This window comes from Heloderma suspectum, chromosome 2 (genome assembly GCF_057233095.1).
Source record: "Heloderma suspectum isolate Gila_16-S chromosome 2, 16-S_ref, whole genome shotgun sequence".
Classification (NCBI taxonomy): Eukaryota; Metazoa; Chordata; class Lepidosauria; order Squamata; family Helodermatidae; genus Heloderma; species Heloderma suspectum.
This window is the reverse complement of record NC_139459.1, coordinates 861124-882082: the sequence shown is the minus strand read 5'-3', so window position 1 is coordinate 882082 and position 20959 is coordinate 861124. Positions and strand designations below refer to the sequence as shown.

At 52.1% G+C, this 20959-nt stretch overlaps 1 protein-coding gene across 5 annotated transcripts in view; it reads right to left on the bottom strand.

Moving 5' to 3' along the window:
- The window catches only part of CA9 (carbonic anhydrase 9), a 67194-nt gene extending 46490 nt beyond the window's left edge, over positions 1 to 20704 (bottom strand). For all 5 annotated transcript variants that reach the window (XM_084832680.1, XM_084832677.1, XM_084832676.1 and 2 more), the window contains exons 1-3: positions 20436 to 20704; positions 3218 to 3256; positions 2127 to 2297 (exon numbers count right to left, since the gene is read on the bottom strand). In XM_084832680.1, coding sequence (XP_084688806.1) covers positions 2127 to 2297; positions 3218 to 3256; positions 20436 to 20535 — 310 coding nt within the window. In that variant the 5' untranslated portion in view covers positions 20536 to 20704. The remainder of the gene's footprint in view (positions 1 to 2126; positions 2298 to 3217; positions 3257 to 20435) is intronic.
- Positions 20705 to 20959: the final 255 nt, after the last annotated feature.

Sequence of the window (20959 nt, the reverse complement as noted above, 5' to 3'; positions counted from 1 at the left end):
TCAAGAAAATGGGCAGATGAGGCCTTGGATCCTTTCCACTGCAGCTCAGTGGCAAAGCACATGCCATCTATCCAGAAGGGTGCAGGTTCAGTCGCGACCAAGCCCAGTTCAAAGGTTATCAGGTTGCAAGAGATCAGGTAACTTCTTGATCATCCCAGAGTGCAGGACACGGAATAATGGGCTCAAGTTACAGGAAGCCAGATTCCGGCTGAACGTCAGGAAAAGCATCCTGACTGTTAGAGCAATACGACAGTGGAACCAATTCCCTAGGGAGGTGGTGGGCTCTCCCACACTGGAGGCATTCAAGATGAGGCTGGACAGCCATCTCTCAGGGATGCTCTGACTTGGATTCCTGCATTGAGCAGGGGGTTGGACTCGATGGCCCTGTAGGCCCCTTCCAACCCTACTATTCTATGATTCTAGGGGCGGGGGAGCTCCCTTCACCCAAGGCCTGGGAATCGCTGCCAGTCAAGCGTAAGCATTTGGCTAGATTACGCAGGGCCCACAGGCCAAACCCAGCCCTCCTGGGGCCAAGTCCGGCACTCTGGGACATCCCCCCCCCCCACTGAGCGTCTGGTGGTTTCCCGGCTTTTGTGCAATTTTCCCCCCATCCTGAGCAGTTGGAATGAATCATAGAATCATTGTGAGGGATGATGGGAGTTGCAGGCTAAAACACCTGGAGGGCCACCAATGGCCCCGCTCACTGTGGGGGCCAGGCCTGGCCTTGGCATTAAACCTCTTCCCAAGCCGTGCACCAGAGGGTGGGCGAGCCAATCAAGGCAAGAGGCTGCCAGATCCAGCTGCACCTTGCCCCTGGGCCTCCCTCATCTCCCCTGGCCCCATCCCATCTGCTTCCGTTTTGCTCACCTTCTCCTCAAAATCAGGGGATTGTCTTGGTGAAAACGGGTGCAGGGAAGGCCCTGAGCAATGTGGATTTCCTTCTGGATTCCTGAAGGCAAGCCCTATCCCTCTGAAGAGAGATGCCCCCACTTCACTCATCTTCCGCCAGCATGCAAAGACTCTTTCCCCCTCATTGTTCCTAACTTCTGGCGGCAGGTGCCACCCGTTGGGTTGCTCGTGCATTTGTGTTTTGCGCCCGCTGATTTCTGTGCGCTCCCGGTTATGTTTTCCCTGGAAATGCCCTTTTGGCTGTCCAGCTACTGCGCCATTTACCCTGACGGGTTTGTCTTTCTCTCTTCTCCATGTTGTTGGCGGGCGTGGAAAAGAAGTCCCGACTGGTTTTACACACCTGCTGCCTATTCAGTTGACTGTGTTTCCTTCTGCCCGCATAGGACAAGAACAGAGGGATGATTCATGGCCTCATTCGCTCAGGTCATCCTACCCTCCTCACTTCCGTGTTTCTCCTGACATGGCCACTCCTCTGGCCCTCCAGAGCATTTCACAGCGGACCAGTGCATTGTACAAAGTGCCTTCCCGTTCTTATCGTCTTTATCCTCGCCACAACCCTGTGAGGGAGGCTAGCCCGGGCTGGTGCGCATGCCCAGAGCGTTTCGGGGCTGGTGTGGAGCCAAGCCTGCCTGGGCTTGCCCGTGCATCGCCTTCCTCTGTCTACTGCACGTGCTAGAGGGAGGGAGGCAGTCCCCACGTGGGAGAGACAGGCACACCACCGGCACCCAGCCAGGTATCCTGCAGTGCCTCGCGACAGACTAACGCAGCGGCGGAACGAGCTCTCGAAAGCTAGGCCATCACCCAGGAGTTAGGCTTCAAGGTGCTCTAAGGCCCTTGCTGTGCTTGCTATGGAAGAGGCCAATGTGGCTGTGGCGGCTGGCTGCCCCTCTGGAGATGGTCCTCATCCCTGTTCGAGCGGTCAGAGACCCTGGCACGAGAGCCCCGGTTCCAACATAGGCTCACTGGGAAGCCCCCGGCCCCACTCCTGCTGACTCGTCTGCCCGTTTTTATGAAGATACAAATGAGCTGGAGAGGGTATCGAGCCTTGGCTAGGGGAGCTGCGATCGGGGGGATGGCAAGCTCCTCAAAGAGATGCCTTCTTTTGCCAAAGCCCACCTTGGGCTCATCAAGACCAGCAGCAGCACCCCGGCCAACCCCTCCCTTCCCTGCCGGCACTGGGCTTCTGGGCAGCAGGCCAGCGAGGGGCACGCCCTCACCTGTGTGTCCGTTGTTATGAAGGCACAGCTTCTCTCCCGGAGGCAGGCTGTAGCCGGACAGCAAGAGGGGCGTCAGCTGAGGGCTGAAGTGGGTGGCCGCCGTATCGATGTTGATAGGAGACTGCATGTGGCCTCCACAGTAGGAGAAAGCAGAGGCCCACTCCGCCTTGTCTGGAAGAGGACAGCAGGTGTGAGGGAGGCCTCAGGATAATGTGCCAGCCCTGGGCAACTGACAGCAGGGACAGCAGGGGGGTGGGGAGGCTCATCATGGGAGTGCGTGAGAGGTGGGCCATGGGTGAGCCCCCCACTCCCAGCCTGGCCTTGTTGCAGTGCAGATAAAATAATAGGCTGTTATATTGTGAAAAGGGAAGGGAGAAAAAGGCTCTAAGCCATTCCTGCCTCTTTTTGTGGCTCAGGGGCTCCCCACGCTCCCCCTTCCCCTTCCTTCTCGCCCAGCTCATGCCAGGTCTGCATGCCCGGGGCTGTTCTCCAGCCCTGGGCAAACTGGCTGGATCTTGGAGGCAGCCAGTTCCCATGGGGCACAGTGCCAGCAAAGCAGCCTGAACCGGTAATGGGCTGGGCCATGGGCTAGAGAGCAGCAAGCCTTGCAGGGGCCAGGTGAATGCAGGAAGTTGGGTGGGTGGGACACAGGTGAGCAGGAGGAAACCACTGGAAGAGGGTGGCTGGCAGTGAGAGTCCGCAGCCCCTCCAGGACTGGCACCTTTAGATGCCTGGGGGCAAAGGAGGCATGCAGCTGGCAGGGGGGGTGCGAGGGCACAGAGCACGGATAGACCTGTCCTGGAGGAATCGGGTAGAGGTGGCTGGAGAGCGGGGGCCAGAGCACGCCACTGCTTCTGACTCAGCTGGAGGGCAGGTAGTGGTGCAGGCAGGCAGGCTGGGCCAGCGTGTCCCCCTCCAGTGGCGAACCCAGAGGGGCTCATACAGGCCTGGCAGGTTGGTGGTGGTGCTGAGCAGCCCAGAGAAATCAGGGCAGGTGTGAGAGAGCACAGGCTAATCATTAACCCACCACGCTGCCTGGCTGGGGGCCCAGAGCAGATTGCCAAGGACAGTTTTCGTCGCGGGGCCTTTACCTGCGTAGCTCCAGTGATCAATTCCGTGCCCAGGATGACCTTGAAGAGGAAAGAAAAGCCAATGACCACAATGTGGAGTCCCCCCCCGCACTTAACCAAGCTGTTGCGCCCCTCCCCACCACCATCACTCAACACTAATCCCCCCTCCAGCCCATCTCCCTCTTGCCCCCCCCCCCTGAGCCTACGGAGGGGGTTTCCTGGGCTAGGCATGGCCTGACCCCTGCTCCGTTTTGGGTGAAAGGTAGGATGCTGTACAGTGGGAGTTTACACACACACACACACACACACACCCCAATCCCGCACTTATTTGTATTTCTTATTCAGATTTATATTCCATGTTCCACAGAGGCATCGAAGCAGCAAACATAAAATACAACAGCATCAAAGCAACAATAAATATAACAATACAAACACAATGCAAATTGATCGCCAATAAAACTGCACCCTCTACCGTGTGTGGCAAGCCCCATAGCTGGCTGGGTCACACTTTGGGGAAAGCCCCAGTGAAGAGGCGAGCTTTGAGAAGATGTCTGAATGTCAGAAGGGCGGGGGCCGCCTCCTGTCAACGGGCAAAGCGCTCTGCTCAAGTGCTCCTGAGGCGAGCCGCCAGAAGCGTGGGGCGCCCGCCAAAGGGCCACCTTGACGAGGGCAGAGATCAGGCAGGGGCTGCCGGGGCAAGACCGTCCCGTGACAGAATGCCTGGGCTGGAGCTTGGCTCGTGACTTCAGAGACACGGGGGGACACAGCTCAGTCAGCCCTTGCCAGCCACAGAGGCCTGTGTGCTGGCCACCTTGCACCTTCTGGCCCACTTATTTGTGCCTACTTGCAAAGTCCATTGCCACAGATGGAGGTGTGCCTAAACACAAATTGCAGCCCCAGCCTCAGTCCCTCCCCTGACCCGAGCCTTGTTCCTGAGCACACAGACTGGCCTGGCGGAAAGCTTCCTCTTGCTCTTTCTTGCATCATGTTGTCATCCCAGGGTGGCTCGGACACGGACGGCCTCCCTCCTTCCGGTGCAAGCAGGGCAGGTGCAACCCGGCCAACCTGCCTGCCACCAATGGACGTGCAGGTCTGAGTGGGCAGGGACAGGGGGCCGGTGACCATGGCCCGCTTCTGCCTCCCTTACAGGGGCCATGTATCCTCCTTTACAGAGGACAGTCCTCTGTTTGAAGGCTTCCACTACTTGAAGGCCTCTCCAGTCCAAGTCCGGTTTAAAGATAAAGAGCCCTAAGAAGGGAGAACGGCCCGGGGAGGGGGGGCTGACGATGGCCAGCAGCACCAGCAGACTGAGCAGCAGGCACACAGGAGTCGCCTGCGCACAGCCGTTGCTGCTACGGGAGATGCATTTCTAATTAAATTGCAGAACTGATGTCTAAATCTGCCTCTGTGCCTACGAGAGAGCATGTGCCAGCGCCATGCCTCCTCTTCTGAGCCTCCCTGCCTGCCCCTCCCCTGTCCCTGCTCAGGTGCACTCACGCCCTGGGTGGCCAGAGTCAGCCCTCCGGTTGCTAGGGCAATGGCGAGGCCAGGCCCACACTGCCAGCCTGGGCGAGAGGGCGAAGTCGGTGTCCTTGGTATAAGCAGAGCACAGAAGAGGCAGGAAAAGGGAGCGCTGCACTTCTGTGGCTCTCTGTGAGTGTGGAACAAAACTCACGCTTGATTTCAGCAACTCTTACAACAGCTCTGTAATGTGGGGCAGCAGTAGCACCCCTATCTTGCTTGCTGGACTGCTATTTATCTGTTTCTCAGATTTATACACCACTTTCCACAGAAGTATCAAAGCAGCAAACATAAGATACAGCGGCATCAAAGCAACAATAAGTATAACAATAAAAACAACACAATGCCAACTGATCGCCAATGAAACTGCACCCTCTATGGTGTGCTGCAAGCCCCATAGCTGGCTGGGTCACACTTCAGGGAAAGCGCCAATGAAGAGGTGAGCTTTAAGAAGATGTCTGAACGTCAGAACTGTGGGGGCTGCCCGCTGTCAATGGGTCGAGCATTCCAGGGTGCGGGTGCTGCAACACTAAATGTTCTGCTGAAAGTGCTGCTGAGGCGAACCTCAGGGAGCATGGGGCGCCCTCGGGAGTGCTGAGAGAGGGAGAGAGAGAGGGAGAGTGGGGTTGACTACACCCACCTATAACGGAGCTAAAAGTTGAACTGGGCACCTCCTGGCAAGCACTCAGCCAATGCATCATACCAGCTCTCAAGGAGGAGGATTGCGACCCCGCCCCAATGGAGGGTTCCCAGGCTTGTGAGCATCAAGATGTTGCAGGAGGAGGTTTGGGGTTGCTGTTCTGATAAGCCCCTCATTCTCCTGACTCCTTTGAAGCAGGGCTTGTAGACATCTCCTTTTGGGGCTGGCCCTACAGAAGCAGGACACAGTCTTCTTCCTTTGGACAGGACAGAAGTGTTTAAAATCTTAACTGACTTGATTCCTGCATTCTGACTTGGATTCCTGCATTGAGCAGGGGGTTGGACTCGATGGCCTTGTAGGCCCCTTCCAACCCTACTACTCTATGATTCTATGATAAACAAATTTATCTTAACATTGTCATGCCAGGCTGAATTATGACATGAACTGGCCAACAACGAAAGTTTGCGCCACCAGCATCAGTGGCCACCTCTCGACAAAAGGCCACCATATCAGGCTTTGAAGTCATAGAACCATAGAATAGTAGGGTTGGAAGGGGCCTACAAGGCCATCGAGTCCAACCCCCTGCTCAATGCAGGAATCCAAGTCAGAGCATCCCTGACAGGTGGCAGTCCAGCCTCGTCTTGAATGCCTCCAGTGTGGGAGAGCCCACCACCTCCCCAGGTAATGGGTTCAATTGTTGTATTGCTCTTACAGTCAGGAGGTTTTTCCTGATGTTCAACCAGAATCTGACTTCCTGTAACTTGAGCCCATTATTCTGTGTCCTGCACTCTGGGATGATCAAGAAGAGATCCTGGCCTTCTTCTCTGTGACAACCTTTCAAGTACTTGAAGAGTGCTATCATATCTCCCCTCAGTCTTCTCTTCTCAAAGCTAAACATGCCCAGTTCTTTCAGTCTCTCTTCATAGGGCTTTGTTTCCAGTCCCCTGATCATCTTTGTTGCCCTCCTCTGAACCCTCTCCAGTTTGTCTGCATCCTTCCTCAAGTGTGGTGCCCAGAACTGGAGACAGTACTCCAGATGAGGCCTAACCAGTGCTGAGTAGAGGGGAACTAGTACTTCCCGGGATTTGAAAGCTATGCTTCTATGAATACAGCCCAAAAGAGCATTGGCCTTTTTTGCAGCCACATCACGTTGTTGGCTCATCTTCAGCTTCCGATCGACAACAATTCCAAGATCCTTCTCGCTTGTAGTGTGGTTGAGCCACGTATCCCCCATCTTGTAACTGTGCATTTGGTTTCTTTTTCCTAGGTGCAGAACTTGGCATCTCTCCCTATTCAATGTCATTCTGTTGTTTTCTGCCCAGCGCTCCAGTCTATCCAGATCACTTTGAATTTTGTTTCTGTCTTCCAAAGTATTAGCTATCCTGCCCAATTTGGTGTCATCTGCAAATCTGATCAGCATTCCCTGCACCTCCTCCTCCAAGTCATTAATACAAATGTTGAAGAGCACTGGGCCCAGAACTGAGCCCTGCGCTACGCATTACCTCTCCCCAGTTTGAGAAGGTCCCATTGATAAGCACTCTTTGAGTCCGATTCTGTAGCCAACTGTGGATCCACCGGATTGTTGTTTCATCTAGCCCACTTAGAGCGAGTTTGCTCATCAGGATATCATGGGGGACTTTGTCTAAAGCTTTGCTGACGTCGAGGTATATGATGTCTACAGCATTCCCATGGTCTACAAGGGAGGTTACTTAATCAAAAAATGAGATCAGATTTGTCTGGCAGGACTTGTTTTTGACAAATCCATGTTGGCTTCGAGTAATCACGGCATTGTTTTCAAGGTGCTTCCAGATGGATTCCTTTATCATCTGCTCCAGAATTTTCCCAGGGATTGATGTCAAACTGACTGGTCTGTAGTTCCCAGGTTCCTCCTTTTTACCCTTTTTGAAGATAGGGACAACATTAGCCCTCCTCCAGTCATCTGGCACTTCCCCTGTCCTCCATGATTTCTCAAAGAGAATAGACAGCAGTTCTGAGAGTTCTTCTGCCAGTTCCTCTATTACTCTAGGGTGCAGTTCATCTGGCCCTGGAGATTTGAACTCATTCAAAGGAATTAGGTGTTCCTTGACCATATGCCTATCGATCTCAAGCTGCAATCCTGCCCCTTCAGCCTGTACTTCGCCTTTGCCAGGGGGGTCATAGACCCACTTTTGGGAGAAGACTGAGCCAAAGTAGGAATTGAGCACCTCTGCCTTTTCTTTGTCATCTGTTATCGTTTTGCCATCCTTATTTAATAGCTGAACCACCATTTCTTTCCTCTGCCTTTTACTATGCACGTAGCTGAAGAAAGCCTTTTTGTTGTTTTTAGCATCCCTTGCTAACCTCAGCTCATTCTCAGCTTTAGCCTTCCTGACACCATCCCTGCAATTCTGTGCTATCTGCCTGTACTCTTCCTTTGTTACTTGGCCTTCTTTCCACTTCCTATATGTGTCCTTTTTTGTTTTCAGGTCATCCCTAAGCTTTTTGTGGAGCCACATTGGCTTCTTCTGTTGTCTTCCACCTTTTCTTCTTGTTGGAATTGTTTGTGATTGTGCCTTGAGAATTTCCTTTTTTAAAAGCTCCCACCCATCTTGGACTCCTTTTCTCGTTAGTGTCGCTTGCCATGGGACCTTACTGATCATTGTTCTGAGTTTATTAAAATCAGCTTTCCTAAAATCCAGGGTACGCGTTTGACTACACTCAGCTTTTGCTTCCCTTAGATCCAAGAACTCAAGTACAACATGGTCGCTTTCCCCCAGAGTTCCTGTAACTGCTACTTTATCCACTAAGTCATCTCTGTTGGTTAGGATCAAGTCAAGGATAGCTGATCCTCTAGTTCCTTCCTCTACTTTCTGTAGGAGGAAGTTATCCACCACACAAGTCAGGAATTTCCTGGAGGGGCCACGTTTTGCAGAATTTGTCTCCCAACCAATATTGGGGAAATTGAAGTCCCCCATTACTACTACATCATGCTTCCTTAAAACATTGGCTACTTGCTTTTCAAACATTTCATCCTTGTCTTCTCCTTGATTGGGGGGCCGGTAGTAGACTCCGACCACCAGGTTCCTTTTATTCTTTGCTCCATTTATTTCAACCCAGATGCTCTCGATGGGGCTCCCAAGCTCCTCCTCCTGTATTTCTGTGCAGAGATATGTATTTTTCACATACAGTGCAACCCCACCTCCCTTTCTGTTCCTCCTGTTCGTTTGGAACAAGTTATATCCTTCAATTGCTGTATTCCAGTCATGAGAGTCATCCCACCAAGTCTCAGTTATACCTATCAGGTCATAATTTCCCTCTTGTATTAAGAGTTCAAGTTCGTTCTGTTTGTTTCCTGTACTCTGGGCATTAGTATATAGACATCGAAGACTACGTGCTTCATAGTCTCGCTTTCTTCCTATATGTGTCTGAAGACTATTATTGGGCGCTATCAGAGCTGTTCACTCCGTTGCAGTGCATGCACCTACGTCCATTGTTACCCCCAACATTACATCTCCCTTCCCCGTAGGATTCAGTTTAAAGCCCTCCTGATGAAGTTCTTCATGCTGTGGCCAAACACATTCTTCCCATCCTTTGTGAGGTGCAACCCGTCCCTTGCCAACAGCCCATCTTCCAGGAAGTATAGCCCGTGGTCCTAGTCGGCACCACCTTCGTAGCCAGTCATTCACCCGGAGTATTTTTCATTCCCTTTCTATCCCTCTTCCAACTACTGGAAGGATGGATGAGAAAACTATCTGGGCCCCAAAGTTCTTGAGTTTCCTTCCCAAAGCTTCAAAGTCTGACGTGATTTCTTCGTAGCTCCGCTTAGCGGTATCATTTGTTCCCACATGGATGAGAAGAAAGGGATCCCTGTCAGTGGGCTTTATGAGCGCAGGCAACCTTTCAGTCACGTCTCTAATCTGTCCTCCTGGGAGACATCATACCTGGCGAGTCCACGGGTCTTCGCGACATACTTGGGTCTCGATCCCACGCAGCAAGGAGTCTCCCACTACTACCACTCTTCTCTTCTTGTTGTTGGAGGCCTGGGTTTCATCGCCTCTGTTTGACTGGCCTTCAGCTTCTTGCTCACTCTCATGCAGGTTCCCCTGTGATTCTTCCTCTGCAGGCTGTCCTCCAGTCTCATCTGCAAGTACCTGGAATCGGTTCCACAGCTCCACTGCTTCCACAGGTGCAGAGTGGCGTCTAGTTCTTCTCCTGTCACCCTTTTCCAAGGAGTATCCTCTACTCCATTTTTCTTCACCTCAGCATTTCCCACTGCCTCAGCTTGCTGTTGCTCTTCAAGCTTCTGGTCTGCCCTTTGCTGCTGTAGTTCCCCCATTCTGTCCAAGAGCTCTTCGTGTTCTCTTATTCCCCGGAGGGTTGACAGTCGCCGCTCCAGTCCACTTACTTTTTCTTCCAGCAGCGTGATCAACTTGCACTTGTTGCAGGCGTAGGCCATGTTCTTCTCAGGCAAGAAATCAAACATGCAGGTCACCACCACTGGAGAGTCTTGTCCTTCCATAGCCTCTTTTCCCTTTTTGTGTCTAGCTTTGTGATTGTTCTACACTAGCCTGTGCCTGCTCTTCTACTCAGTAGAGGTTAAAAGCAGAGTCCCACTGGTGTGAAAGTGTGTGTTACAAGACAAATAAATGGAAAAAAGTTAGTTAAAAAAATAAAAATAAAATGTTAGGGGCCTCCCCCTTGACCTCCCCTGCCGAACTCCCCTGGCCAACTCCTCTTTGCTCCCCCTGTCCGCTCGCTCTGTTCGCTCGCTCTCTGGGAGCTTGCCTGCTTCTGTAGTCCCTGGACCAGCTGGAGCAGCTTGCTCTGCTCTGCTCAGCTGGGAGGCGGGAAACAAGTAACTGCTCACATCAGAGTCACCACAGGACGGATCCTGCCCACAGCCATCCCAGGCTTTTCTGAATTGGCCTAGGCTAGGGGCATCTCTACACCAGCCTAAAATCCTGCATTTAAAATGGGGCTTTCTGCTCCCATTTAAAATGCAGGATCACAACAACTCCCCTTTCCCCCTCCTTCTCCCCCTGAGTCTCCCATTATCTTTCATTGATCTTGCTCCTCTTCTTGCCCTGCTTTTCCTCTTTTCACAGAACACAAGGGGGAAATTTGATAGCTCATTATCAGCAATCTATAATGGAACAAAGGGCATTTAGTGCATGAGACACCCTGGAGGGACAGGTGTCATGTACAGAGCCCGCAAACTTCTGTGAAGGAGCAATCCCAATCGCAGGATAAAAGCTCCATGTGAAGAAAACCTCTGACTCAGTGCTGCTGCAGTGTCAATGATCGGAAAGGACCAGGGCCAAGGGGCCTGCTCTCGGCTCTGCCATTTATTTCTCTGTCTGCTAAAAATATTTTTATCCCATCTTTCCATTAAAAGAAACACTCCAAGCAGCTTACAGTATATCAGCTGAATTCAGGCCTGCACGGGGCGGAGGGCGGGGGGCACAGAACAGCTTCCCCCATCAGCGTGTTTGGGAGGCAGCACTGAAGAGGACAGAGGTATTCCTTTTAAAAGCAGGGGGGGCAAGCATCTATCTGGCGCGGGGTGGGGGGGAGCCTTCAGCTGCCTTCTCTTCCTCCCTTGACATCACCATAACTAAGAACTACCTGGCTGGGGTATTTTGTTTGGCAACTTTCTCTAGAACAACTTCTGCAGCGGATAAACTCCTGCTAGCAGCCTGGCCAGAGCTTGGAGTGTTTATGCATCAGGTGTAGTGCCGGAGGCTTGCAGCTGAGGCCAACTTCCTGCAAGGGTTCTCTCTGTTGGATGAACGTGCAGTGAACTTGTCCCCCTGCCCCGCAGGCAGTTTTGGGGCTGTGGTAAGCGTGCATGCCAGGGCTCCGCAAAGGTCCAGCCCCTCTCTTTCCAGTTTCCCTACTAATGCCCAGAGTATGGGAAACAAACAGAACGAACTTGAACTCTTAATACAGGAGGGAAATTATGACTTGATCTGTGTAACTGAGACTTGGTGGGATGACTCTCGTGACTGGAATACAGCAACTGAAGGATATAACTTGTTCAAAAAGAACAGGAGGAACAGAAAGGGAGGTGGGGTTGCACTGTATGTGAAAAATACATATCTCTGCACAGAAATACAGGAGGATGAGCTTGGGAGCCCCATCGAGAGCATCTGGATCAAAACTAATGGAGCAAAGAATAAAAGGGACCTGGTGGTCGCAGTCTACTACCGGCCATCCAATCAAGGAGAAGACGAGGATGAAACTTTTGAAAAGCAAATAGCCAATGTTTCAAGGAAGCGTGATGTAGTAGTAATGGGGGACTTCAATTTCCCCAATATTTGTTGGGAGACACATTCTGCAAAACATGCCCCCTCCAAGAAATTCCTGACTTGTGTGTCGGATAACTTCCTCCTACAGAAAGTAGAGGAAGGAACTAGAGGATGGGCTAACCTTCACTTGATCCTAACCAACAGAGATGACTTAGTGGATAAAGCAGCAGTTACAGGAACTCTGGGGGAAAGCGACCATGTTATACTTGAGTTCTTGGTTCTAAGGGAAGCAAAAGCCGAGTGTAGTCAAACACATACCCTGGATTTTAGGAAAGCGGATTTTAATAAACTCAGAACAATGCTCATGAAGGTCCCATGGCAAGCGACTCTACCGAGAAAAGGGGTCCAAGATGGGTGGGAGCTTTTAAAAAAGGAAATTCTCAAGGCACAATTACAATTCCAGCAAGAAGAAAAGAAGCCAATGTGGCTTCACAAAAAGCTTACAGATGACCTGAAAACAAAAAAGGACACATATAGGAAGTGGAAGGAAGTCCAAGCAACAAAGGAAAAGTACAGGCAGGTAGCACAGAATTGGATTGATGGCGTCAGGAAGTCTAAAGCTGAGAACGAGCTGAAGTTAGCAAGGGATGCTAAAAGCAACAAAAAGGCTTTCTTCAGCTACATGCAGCTACGACCCCCCTGGCAAAGGCAAAGTACAGGCTGAAGGGGCAGGACTGCAGCTTGAGATCGATAGGCATATGGTCAAGGAACACCTGATGACTTTGAATGAGTTCAAATCTCCAGGGCCAGATGAACTGCATCCTAGAGTCATAAAGGAACTGGCAGAAGAACTCTCAGAACTGCTGTCTATTCTCTTTGAGAAATCATGGAGGACGGGGGAAGTGCCAGATGACTGGAGGAGGGCTAATGTTGTCCCTATCTTCAAAAAGGGTAAAAAGGAGGAACCTGGGAACTACAGACCAGTCAGTCTGACATCAATCCCTGGGAAAATTCTGGAGCAGATGATAAAGGAATCCATCTGGAAGCACCTTGAAAACAATGCCGTGATTACTCCAAGCCAACATGGATTTGTCAAGAACAAGTCCTGCCGGACAAATCTGATCTCATTTTTTGATCAAGTCACCTCCCTTGTGGACCGTGGGCATGCTGTAGACATCATATACCTCGACTTCACCAAAGCTTTCAACAAAGTGCCCCATGATATCCTGATGAGCAAACTCGCTCTAAGTGGGCTAGATGAAAGAACGATCCAGTGGATCCACAGTTGGCTACAAAATCGGACTCAAAGAGTGCTTATCAATGGGACCTTCTCAAACTGGGGAGAGGTAACGAGTGGGGTACCGCAGGGCTCAGTCCTGGGCCCAGTGCTCTTCAACATTTGTATTCATGACTTGGAGGAGGAGGTGCAGGGAATGCTGGTCAGATTTGCAGATGACACAAAATTGGGCAGGATAGCTAATACTTTGGAAGACAGAAACAGAATTCAAAGTGATCTGGATAGACTGGAGTGCTGGGCAGAAAACAACAGAATGACATTGAATAGGGAGAAATAGGAGAAATAGGAGAAGACAAGGATGAAACTTTTGAAAAGCAAATAGCCAATGTTTTAAGGAAGCATGATGTAGTAGTAATGGGGGACTTCAATTTCCCCGATATTTGTTGGGAGACAAATTCTGCAAAACATGGCCCCTCCAGGAAATTCCTGACTTGTGTGGCGGATAACTTCCTCCTACAGAAAGTAGAGGAAGGAACTAGAGGATCGGCTATCCTTGACTTGATCCTAACCAACAGAGATGACTTAGTGGAGAAAGTAGCAGTTACAGGAACTCTGGGGGAAAGCGACCATGTTGTACTTGAGTTCTTGGTTCTAAGGGAAGCAAAAGCCGAGTGTACTCAAACGCGTACCCTGGATTTTAGGAAAGCTGATTTTAATAAACTCAGAACAATGATCAGTAAGGTCCCATGGCAAGCAATGCTAGCGAGAAAAGGAGTCCAAGATGGGTGGGAACTTTTAAAAAAGGAAATTCTCAAGGCACAATCACAAACAATTCCAACAAGAAGAAAAGGTGGAAGACAACAGAAGAAGCCAATGTGGCTTCACAAAAAGCTTAGGGATGACCTGAAAACAAAAAAGGACACATATAGGAAGTGGAAAGAAGGCCAAGTAACAAAGGAAGAGTACAGGCAGGTAGCACAGAATTGCAGGGATGGCGTCAGGAAGGCTAAAGCGGAGAACGAGGTGAGGTTAGCGAGGGATGCTAAAAACAACAAAAAGGCTTTCTTCAGCTACGTGCATAGTAAAAGGCAGAGGAAAGAAATGGTTGTTCAGCTATTAAATAAGGATGGCAAAATGATAACAGAGGACAAAGAAAAGGCAGAGGTGCTCAATTCCTACTTTGGCTCAGTCTTCTCCCAAAAGAGGGTCTATGACCCCCCTGGCAAAGGCGAAGTACAGGCTGAAGGGGCAGGATTGCAGCTTGAGATCGACAGGCATATGGTCAAGGAACACCTCATTACTTTGAATGAGTTCAAATCTCCAGGGCCAGATGAACTGCATCCTAGAGTCATAAAGGAACTGGCAGAAGAACTCTCAGAACCGCTGTCTATTCTCTTTGAGAAATCATGGAGGACCGGGGAAGTGCCAGATGACTGGAGGAGGGCTAACGTTGTCCCTATCTTCAAAAAGGGTAAAAAGGAGGAACCTGGGAACTACAGACCAGTCAGTCCGACATCAATCCCTGGGAAAATTCTGGAGCAGATCATAAAGCAATCCATCTGGAAGCACCTTGACAACAATGCCGTGATTACTCGAAGCCAACATGGATTTGTCAAAAACAAGTCCTGCCAGACAAATCTGATCTCATTTTTTGATCAAGTCACCTCCCTTGTAGACCGTGGGAATGCTGTAGACATCATATACCTCGACTTCAGCAAAGCTTTCGACAAAGTGCCCCATGATATCCTGATGAGCAAACTTGCTCGAAGTGGGCTAGATGAAACAACGATCCGGTGGATCCACAGTTGGCTACAGAATCGGACTCAAAGAGTGCTTATCAATGGGACCTTCTCAAGCTGGGGAGAGGTAACGAGCGGGGTACCGCAGGGCTCAGTCCTGGGCCCAGTGCTCTTCAACATTTGTATTAATGACTTGGAGGAGGAGGTGCAGGGAATGCTGATCAAATTTGCAGATGACACAAAATTGGGAGGGATAGCTAATACTTGGGAAGACAGAAACAACATTCAAAGTGATCTGGATAGACTGGAGTGCTGGGCAGAAAACAACAGAATGACATTTAATAGGGACAAATGCCAAGTTCTGCACCTAGGAAAAAGAAACCAAATGCACAGTTACAAGATGGGGGATACGTGGCTCAACCACACTACGAGCGAGAAGGATCTTGGAACTGTTGTCGATCACAAGCTGAATATGAGCCAACAATGTGATGTGGCTGCAAAAAAGGCAAATGCTATTTTGGGCTGCATTCATAGAAGCATCGCTTCCAAATCCCGGGAAGTACTAGTTCCCCTCTACTCAGCACTGGTTAGGCCTCATCTGGAGTACTGTGTCCAGTTCTGGGCACCACACTTTAAGAAGGATGCAGACAAGCTAGAGAGGGTTCAAAGGAGGGCAACAAAGATGATCAGGGGACTGGAAACAAAGCCCTGTGAGGAGAGACTGAAAGAACTGGGCATGTTTAGCCTTGAGAAGAGAAGACTGAGGGGAGATATGATAGCACTCTTCAAGTACTTGAAAGGTTGTCACAGAGAAGAAGGCCAGGATCTCTTCTTGATCATCCCAGAGTGCAGGACACGGAATAATGGGCTCAAGTTACAGGAAGCCAGATTCCGACTGAACATCAGGAAAAACTTCCTGAGTGTCAGAGCAATACGGCAATGGAACCAATTACCTGGGGAGGTGGTGGGCTCTCCCACACTGGAGGCCTTCAAGACGAGGCTGGACAGCCATTTGTCAGGGATACTCTGACTTGGATTCCTGCATTGAGCAGGGGGTTGGACTCGATGGCCTTGTAGGCCCCTTCCAACCCTACTATTCTATGATTCTATGATTCTATGAAATGCCAAGTTCTGCACCTAGGAAAAAGAAACCAAATGCACAGTTACAAGATGGGGGATACATGGCTCAACCATACTACAAGCGAGAAAGATCTTGGAATTGTTGTCGATCACAAGCCGAAGATGAGCCAACCATGTGATGTGGCTGCAAAAAAGGCCAATGCTCTTTTGGGCTGCATTCATAGAAGCATCGCTTCCAAATCCCAGGAAGTACTAGTTCCCCTCTACTCAGCACTGGTTAGGCCTCATCTGGAGTACTATGTCCAGTTCTGGGCACCACATTTTTAGAAGGATGCAGACAAACTGGAGAGGGTTCAGAGGAGGGCAACAAAGATGATCAGGGGACTGGAAACAAAGCCCTATGAAGAGAGACTGAAAGAACTGGGCATGTTTAGCCTTGAGAAGAGAAGACTGAGGGGAGATATGATAGTGCTCCTCAAGTACTTGAAAGGTTGTCACAGAGAGGAAGGCCAGCATCTCTTCTCAATCATCCCAGTATGCAGGACATGGAATAATGGGCTCAAGTTACAGAAAGCCAGATTCTGGCTGAACATCAGGAAAAACGTCCTGACTGATAGAGCAATACGACAATGGAACTGATGACCCAGGGAGGTGCTGGGCTCTCCCACACCGGAGGTGTTCAAGACGAGGCTGGACAGCCATCTGTCAGGGATGCTCTGACTTGGATTCCTGCATTGAGCAGGGGGTTGGACTCGATGGCCTTGTAGGCCCCTTCCAACCCTACTATTCTATGATTCCACGAGCCCCAGGTGCATGCAGCTGGCACCAGTAAGGACGCTGATGCTCTAAGAAGCTGAATTCAGGCTCCTTAAGCTCCAAACAGCAGACCCTAAGCCTCAGCTTCTAAAGTCAAGCTGTGAGCACATAGATGCCTTGACTGTGTGGAGTCCCCACCAGTGCAAACCTCCTCCTTCTCCCAAGGACAAAAAAGCCTCTGTGGAGGGGGAAAAAGGGGGGGGTGTTCTTCTCCTGGATTTCCTCATTGTTTTCTCCAGCGGCAATTGCTGCTCTTCCTCTTCCTCCTCGTTGTCACCACTTGTTTGCTGGACAGGCAGAGAGCCTGGGAGCAACTAGGCTGTGGCATCCCCTGCTCCTGCTTCTCGTCACTACTGTCACCTGGGCCAGGGTGAGAGGCGGGCGAACAAGCAGGTCTACCCTTGGCACCAGCCCTGCTAGTGGAGTCCAGGCCAAAGAGGCTGCTACTTTATTTTGCGTCAGTCTTGAGTCATATGACACACAGTTCAATTACTACTAAAATGAGTACAAAGGTACAGGATATACTGTATATTTTTTGGCAAGGTACAAGATATATTGAACTAGAATGTAGTACACATTAGCATAAGGGCATGAGGACAGAACAAGGCAGCAAAGCGCCATTTCTATCACTTACGTTCTGCGAAGACACTTTGATTTACTGGGCACCTCCCAGAAGTTGGGGGGGGGGCTGTTCCCATGACATGACAGAGTGTTATGGGCTCCGATCTGGTAACTCTGCCACAAAGACTCCCATCTGGGCTTTTTCTTCCCTGGAAAGCCAACCCCCCTAGAAAAAGCTAGGCAAGAGCAATGCATGAAGGAACCATAGAATCATGGAATAGTAGGGTTGCAAGGGGCCTACAAGGCCATCGAGTCCAACCCCCTGCTCAGTGCAGGAATCCAAGTCAGAGCATCCCTGACAGATGGCTGTCCAGCCTGGTCTTGAACACCTCCAGTGCGGGAGAGCCCACCACCTCCCTAGGGAATTGGCCCTATTGTTGTACTGCTGTAACAGTCAGGAGGTTTTTCCTGATGTTCAGCCGGAATCTGGCTTCCTGTAACTGGAGCCCATTATTCCGTGTCCTGCACTCTGGGATGATCAAGAAGAGATCCTGGCCTTCTTCTCTGTGACAACCTTTCAAGTACTTGAAGAGTGCTATCATATCTCCCCTCAGTCTTCTCTTCTCAAGGCTAAACATGCCCAGTTCTTTCAGTCTCTCTTCATAGGGCTTTGTTTCCAGTCCCCTGATCATCTTTGTTGCCCTCCTCTGAACCCTCTCCAGTTTGTCTGCATCCTTCTTCAAGTGTGGTGCCCAGAACTGGACACAGTACTCCAGATGAGGCCTAACCAGTGCTGAGTAGAGGGGGACTAGTACTTCCCGGGATTTGGAAGCTATGTTTCTGCAGCCCAAAAGAGCATTGGCCTTTTTTGCAGCCATATCACATTGTTGGCTCATCTTCAGCTTGTGATCGACAACAATTCCAAGACCTTTCTCGCTTGTAGTATGGTTGAGCCACATATCCCCCATCTTGTAACTGTGCATTTGGTTTCTTTTTCCTAGGTGCAGAACTTGGCATTTCTCCCTATTCAATGTCATTCTGTTGTTTTCTGCCCAGCACTCCAGTCTATCCAGATCACTTTGAATTTTGTTTCTGTCTTCCAAAGTATTCGCTATCCCGCCCAATTTTGTGTCATCTGCAGATCTGATCAGCATTCCCTGCACGTCCTCCTCCAAGTCATTAATACAAATGTTGAAGAGCACTGGGCCCAGGACTGAGCCCTGTGCTACCCCACTTGTTACCTCTCCCCAGTTGGAGAAGGTCCCATTGATAAGCTCTCTTTGAGTCCAAATTATATTCCTCCTGGCACAAATAAGGAGCAGTCCCACGTAGTAAGCAGAGAGTCACGGATGCAGCTGTGTTCTCTCCGCAGGCACTTAGAAAAATGCGGGGGGGGGGATCACAGAGTGACATCTAGGAACTGCAGTGGCATGCGTGGGGGTGGGGAGGTGGAGGGGCATGAGAAAGGCCTAGCAGGCCACAGCACACCCCCATTCAACCTTCTTTTTGCACCCTCAAGAGTTTTAATTCCCAGGGAGTGACATCTTTGAACAAAGAGCTCCATCTGCAAGGAAATTTCCTTGGTGCTCCTTTAAGTCTATTATTTCATCCAGTTTATGTGTTTGGGGAAAGGACACATTCAGACTTCCTCTGCACTTTCTCCAGTCCATGTGTAGCAGCACTTACTTAACCCAGCACCATCAGTTGCCAGCAGTGCCAGTTGCTAGAAAAAAATGTTCTTGTGGTTTTGTCCTGAAACGCAGCAATATCAAGCTTCTTTTGGCTATATGTGAGAAGGCCAGACTGAAGCTTTTCCTTTTCATCAGGGGTGACTCACTGCATGGCAGCATGCCTGCAGTCTCTGCCCCACCAATTAGCTGGGGTGGGGAGAACATCTTGCTCCACCATTATGCCTTTAGTTGATTACCTCCTTTAATAAAGTGACTAAAACTTGATACTGTCCTTTATTTTATTGTCCTCTGAAGGCTATGCACTGCCCCTGTCCAGTGATGGAACATGCGTCTTCCCCCACGTTCATTAAAAAGCAATGCGAGGGCCAACGTTGCAACAACATCCCTGCAGCACGCTTCTCACCCACATCCCAGGCTCGCTGCAGGTGCGCTAGAAGGCTGTCATGCACCAACCCTTGCAGGAGCGCCTAGATGTGGCTGCAGCCTCTGGGTGCAGGGGGGTGGGGTTCCACACCCTGACCTGGAGCATGGCCTCCTCTTCATTTTAAGAAGGTATGGACGCACTGGGGAGTGTCCAGAGAAGAGCAACCAAGGACACTGCTGCATCTCCTCCGGCAGGTGCGGGAGTGGGGGCCCCGTGGGCCAGAGGAGAGGCTCTTGCGCCCAGCTCCGGGACTCTTTCCGAGGAACTAGCCATCCATGTTAGCAGGGAATGGTCCCGGAACATACCCCGGGCCCTGAGTGGCAGGCCGGCGGAGAAGGGGCCTCCCCCTCCTTTCCTGGCTGAAGCCGCTTCCCCCCTCAGCAAGACCCTGGGCTACGGAGACAGAGAGTCCCCAGGATCCACCAGACCCCAGCCCCAAATCCACCCCAGTCCCACTCAAGTGGAAAACAAAGCCACGCAAGCAGGCATCGAGAGACGGATACGGACCCGTCGCGCACCTTTCTCGACCCACGTCGAGTTCGGCCCCTCGCCGGGGACGGGGCGGGCTACGCTTAGGCGACGGGGCTGGCTTGGCTAGAGGCAGGAAATCGGCGGGCCAGCCGGGGGAGGCTCGTCACAGCGAGAGCCCGAGCGGTCCGCTCCCTGGCAAGACCGGGCCCGGGCAGCCGGGCCTCATGTCCAAGAAAGGAAGCACGAGTAGGGGCTCGATCCTGCTGGGGATCCGCTCCTCCCCCGGGGCTGGGGACTCACGGAGGGAAGGACACTCTGGACATGTTCAGAGAGTGGCACTCCCCTCGCAGAGCGCTCGGAGGCCGCTCCGGCCAGCATCCAGTCCGACCTCCGGCACGACGGGTGCGGGTGCGTCTGAGCGGGCGCGAGGGGCCCTGGGGGGTTCTCGCTCCGGGGCCTCTATCCCGGAGGAGCAACGTGCGATCATCTTCTCTCAGGGGGTCTTCCTCATCCACCGACCGCCCTCGTGGGGCGAGCTGGACTCGGGCAGAGCAGTCGCCCTCGTGGGGGGAGGAGCGCGCGCGCGCGGGGGGCGGTGCACCCCGTCCCACGAAAACGAATGTCTGCGAAAGTGGTGAAACGCAGCAGCGGCGGCCCCACGCGCCCCCCCCTTACGCGCGCCACTTCAGTGCCTGCTGCCCGGGGGCGGTGGGGGGGCTCAGCAGCCCCCCCGCCGTCCCGGAGCCGCCGACGGAGGAGGCGCCGCGGGGTGCGTGGGGGCAGCGCCGCCGCCGCCCCTTCGGGCGCCCGCGCCCGCGCCCCGCTCACCCACCTGCACGGGCGCGCCCCGCGTCCTCCCGGCCGGCCTGGGCGCAGGCTCGCAGGGCGGCCAGCAGCAGGAGCGGGAGCCTCGGCGTCTCGCTGGCGCGCATCGCGTTCGCCCGGGCCGCTCCGCGCGCGGGCTGCTCCGAGCCGGCCGACGGCGAGTGAGGCGAGGCCGCGAGCGCAGCGAGGGACGCAGGGAGGGCGCGGCGGCGCTGGCCCGACGGGGCGGGCCGCCCTTCGCAGCGAGGCAGCCGCCGCCGCCGCCCGCTCCGCCGCGCAGAGCTGTCGGCGCCCGCCCCGGGAACGGGCTCACGCCCCGCCCCGCCCGCGCCTCCCGGGCTTCGCTTTTGCCGGCGGCGACTCCCGCGTAGGTGGTCGCTTCCGAACGCTGTAATGTATTTGTTACATTTTTATACCGCCTAATAGTTCTGCCTCTGGGGACGGTTCACAAGACAATAGAATCATAGAATAGAATAGTAGGGTTGGAAGGGGCCTACAAGGCCATCGAGTCCAACCCCCTGCTCAATGCAG